The sequence below is a fragment of the Nanorana parkeri genome, unplaced genomic scaffold (assembly GCF_000935625.1).
Source record: "Nanorana parkeri isolate BGI_ZX_2015 unplaced genomic scaffold, ASM93562v1 scaffold570, whole genome shotgun sequence".
NCBI classification, from domain to species: Eukaryota; Metazoa; Chordata; class Amphibia; order Anura; family Dicroglossidae; genus Nanorana; species Nanorana parkeri.
Window position 1 is genome coordinate 320,893 of NW_017306838.1, and position 4,620 is coordinate 325,512.

Genomic DNA, 4,620 nt, shown 5'->3' on the forward strand with positions numbered 1-4,620 from the left:
CCGTTGTCTACCCCCTGGATCTGCCACTGCACTGACCACATGTTTTTCCTCATTGTAAAGATGAACCGGCAGCTATATTAAAAAAAAAATAGTATAGGTTGCATTCAGAGGCCCTGTTTTTTTGGAAAACATGTATAAGATGAAATCTCTCTTTAATAACCTGGCAGCAACAGAAAACTATGCATTGCATTGTTGAGAAAATAATGGGATTAAGTTTAATATGACAAAGGAGTATGTATGAACACTCTGAATACTGACAATTATCCAAAGTGTGTGACAGCTTTATTATATCTTTTGTGGTTTTTACACTAATCTTTTCTTCTTCTCAACTCTAATTCTTTTCAGTTTTTAGAGATTGATACAAAGAAAAAAGACTTATAATGTATAAATGATGGCATGCACTAACAGTGAGAAAGAGTCTTATTCAGCTCCTCTGTTGTGTTATGTTCTTATCTTCCATGTAATAAGATCTAGTGATTCCCTATGTAGTTGAGTCTGTTGAGCCTTACATGTGCTAATCATGACTATTCTTGATGTAATTTGTATTAGGTCTCAGTTATGCAGAAAGAGCTCACTGCTCTTCAACCAGAACTGATTAAAACTTCAGCGGAAACTGAGAAGATGATGATTAAAATAGAAAAGGAAACCGTGGATGTTGACGCAAAAAGAGAATTGGTCTCTGCTGACGAGAAGGTGGCTAATGAGGCAGCTGCGGCATCTCAGGCAATTAAGGTAGGTACAGCATCAATGTATGGCCATAGATGTGTTGTTAATTGTATTAGTAGTTGTCTGTTATTACCTTATATTTAACTATGGGGCAAAAGCATGTCACTACTTGAAAAAAGAGACTGTATGGCCTTGCTTAAGGGGGTTATACTATGGTGTGGATTGTGGAAACATTGAAGGCATCATCAGATTTACAGGGAATGTCCTTTTAAACCTTACAGATACATAGTGATAAAAGGAGAGAAAAGAAGGAAGACACGTTTGGAAGAAAACATACACTGCATGGCCAAAAATAAACTCACCACCTAGATTTAGCTAAGCAGATAGGTAAGAACTTTCCACTGGATAAGTGTTACGATCTGGGGTTGCTTCAGTTGGTCAGGTATAGATTCAGCAATGTTATGTCCCCTAAAAATGAGGACACCTGCCTACCTGATTATACTGAATGACCCAGATGCCACGGGCATATTCCAAGATGACAATGCCAGAATTCGTCGGGCTCAAATTGTGAAAGAGTGGTTCAGGGAACATGAGACATAATTTTCACACATGGATTGGCCACCACAGAATCCAGACCCTAACCCCATTGAGAATCTTTGGGATGTGCTGGGGAAGACTTTACACAGTGGTCCGACTCTCCCATCATTACTACAAGATCTTGGTGAAAAATGAATGCAACTCTGGATGGAAATAAATGTTTCGAGCATTAGCTTATTGAAATCATGCCATTACTTTTTTTGGGCCAGGGAGTGTATTTAATCCAGAGATTTCCTGGTTTTGGAGGCTGCAAATGCAATGCCATTTTTTGTTGGGTGGGAGTGGTGGGAATCGATGATTTACAGCAGCAGTAAAAAATATATGTCAACAGTTTAAATTGTATAGTGACACACTCCTCAGGCTACAGATTTAGCAAGAGTTTCATATGTATAATATTGCTCAGGGCCTATATAAACAAACAGGTATACATTGATCCAATATCTCTTTTAAAGAGCTGTGTCAACAATAACTGTATGGGGGAAGTACCTTGGGCAGATTTAGCTAGCCTTTGGAGTATCATTGTCAGGCCAAGAAAGTGGGCCGGGAGTGGAACCCCTTGGCAGGGACAAAATATGTCCAAAATCGCAGTACAAAAGGGTAATCTAAATAGAGTAGTTAAGTCCAGTTCGGGGTCGTGGCAGGCAGCAAGAGTCGTAGGCGAAGGGTCAGGCAGCTGGGAAGTCAGTCCAATAAACAGGTTCACAGGAGGGAGCTGGGTGTTCACCATGAGGTAGAATAACTCAGCAATGAGTCCAGGCTCTGACCAGCTTTATATACACAGGGAACCCAGGACCGCCCCCTGGTTGCCAGGGCAACCAGGAAGCTTCCCCAGTCAGGAGCCAATCGCAAGGCCGAGGTCAGTTGGTGAATGCTGGAGCCTGAGTAGCACCTGGAATGTGGGATGGCGCAAGCACACTACATGCGCGCTTCCGGGCATGCGCGCGCGGTTTGCTTACCGTGCGCGGTTTGCGCACCACGCAAACGCACCCGGCGCACGACTCGTGCATGCGCACCAGCCACACCAGCGCCAGATGCCCTGCCAGGAGGCGGAGGAGCCCGTGTACGATGCCCGCGCAGGCGAGCCTGGTGAGGAACGGCCCCCCTGGGTCCTTGACAATCATATGCCATTACATCAGTAGTTTATAGTGACTTTGCCTGCAGTACCCCTTTTAGAGCAACTGAATACTTCTGAAAATCTCTCATATAGGTGATTTATGAGAAGATTGTAAGATGCAGTTGGATGCGATTAACTCATAAACTCAACAGATTCCCTGCTTTGATTACCATTCAAACATAATCTAAATGCTTAACAACATCCCCCATCTTTAAAAAGTGTAGTATTATACTGTAGGATGGTTTTTTCAGGGGTTTGGAGCAGTCTAGAGAAAAGTATCAATAGAAAATGGAAAGCTTTCATAGACTTTCAAACTGATACATAAGGAGTTTCTTGCATGACATGGTAAAATATCAGTTGTGTCACCTTACCTGCATGGTGGTATTAGACCTTTTCTTCTTTTAAAAGGATTTTCCTAGAAAATCAGCATCTGGAGTTTCTCCAGATACACTGCAAAACATATTTTGGAGCCTTAAAGGAGAACTATGAGGTGAGTGCTTTTCACTCACCTCATAGTTCTAGCCGACCAGTGACAATGAGACTGTCACAGGTCGGCTCAGTAGATCGGGAGGTGAGCGAACACATACCGGCGTTCGCTCACCTCTCGATCCCGTCACAGCCCTCTGCCGTGACAGGGGAGGGGCTGGATTCCCCCCTCCCCGCTCCGATCCGCCAGCGCTGACTGGCGGATCGGACGGGAGAGGGGGTGGGTACAGCTGGCTCTGCCTCTAGATAGGCAGAGCAAGCTGTCACTCACGCAGCTGGGCGGATCCAGACATAATTGTCGGGATCCGCTTCAGCTGCGGCGTCTCAGTATACCGCGAGCAGTATACTGTGCAATCACAGTATACCGCGAGCTGTAGCTCGTGGTATACTGAGCTTAGGGTGATGGGAGGACGCTAGTTTGTGTCCTCCCGTTACCCTAAGGAGAACTATGGGGAAAAACCTTAACCTCCTTTAAAGTAAAAGTCAGAAACCTGGGGATTAAGCAGTTTTAAGAGGTATACAGTTCTGAGCACAATGTTCTTTTTGCCACTGCCATACAACCTAATTAGAAGCATAACATGTCATAAAAGGATGTTATGTAGACAATACAGTATTTGAGTAGATTTCCAATAAAAAAGGTAACAATAAGAAGGATTAAGGACTGGTGTAGATTAATGTCAAGGGGTTTTTGACATACAGTTCTTAAAGCCCAACTCTAGTCAAAAATGTTTATGCACTTTTGAATAGAGTGTGGAAGGGTTAGATCTCCTGTCACCTATTTTTTTGCTATTGCGATCCATGTTTGGGAGATTTCTTTTCTCTTACTATTTGTTTGATGAATATCGGACAAAGCAAAAAAAGATATCTCTCCAACTGAGACTCGGAGAGTAATAAATCAATGTTTATGTAATGAGTGGGGGCGCATTAAAATATAATGTAGCTTTTTATTGCTGTGTTCACATGGGGAAATTAATGGGGTTTTGTAATTGTAACTTTTTAATAATGATCATGCTACTGACAGACTTTTTTGGATACATATAGAGTGTGGCAATTCGAAAGGAAAAAGTTACATCCTAACAGACACGGTTACAACTTGTTCCCAATGTTTGTAATGAATATTTAATAGACTGCACTCTTTTACCAAAGTTATTATCAATTATGCAGATATACAGTATATGGGAGTTGTCAGGCTACCCAAGTATTACCAGAGCCCAAGTATGTCTGGATAACATAGCTGTATAGATCTATATCACCCGGGAGCACATAATCTCCCCACAGCAGCATTTTCCACTGAAAGTAGCATGCCTAAGCAAATTATTGATGGGCCTGGGTACTGCCTTGTGTCTATTCCCATGCAAACACAATTAGGAGCTAGTGATACACTGGATCAGTGATCAGGACTAGCAAAGTGGAAACAGGCAGTTTACAGTGTCATACTTAACGGACCATACATACACAGGGCAACTTTCAGCTGGTTCTCAACTAGGGACTGACTGTATGGAGCCTTGTAATGCAGGACCCACCCACATTATTTATATAGCGTCTCCTCCAGTGTACAGCAGCCGCCACACAAAACTGCAACATAAGTCTTGTAGCTCTGTGGCTGTTAACTGATCTGTCTAGTCAGCACCCACTCTCAGCATAGACTGAATCTCTACTACCCCAGCCTCTCATTACTCCATTTTATTTACAACTTTATTTTTTATTGAAACATTTTGTATACAGTAAAAGTATGAGTTGTAAGTCATAAGTTACAA

General features: G+C 42.6%; 1 protein-coding gene across 1 annotated transcript in view; it reads left to right on the forward strand.

Moving 5' to 3' along the window:
* The window catches only part of DNAH3 (dynein axonemal heavy chain 3), a 239,155-nt gene that overhangs the window by 168,977 nt on the left and 65,558 nt on the right, over nucleotides 1-4,620 (forward strand). Inside the window, 1 exon segment of the mRNA XM_018562281.1 lies at nucleotides 550-732. Within this exon segment, the coding sequence (XP_018417783.1) occupies nucleotides 550-732 (183 nt within the window).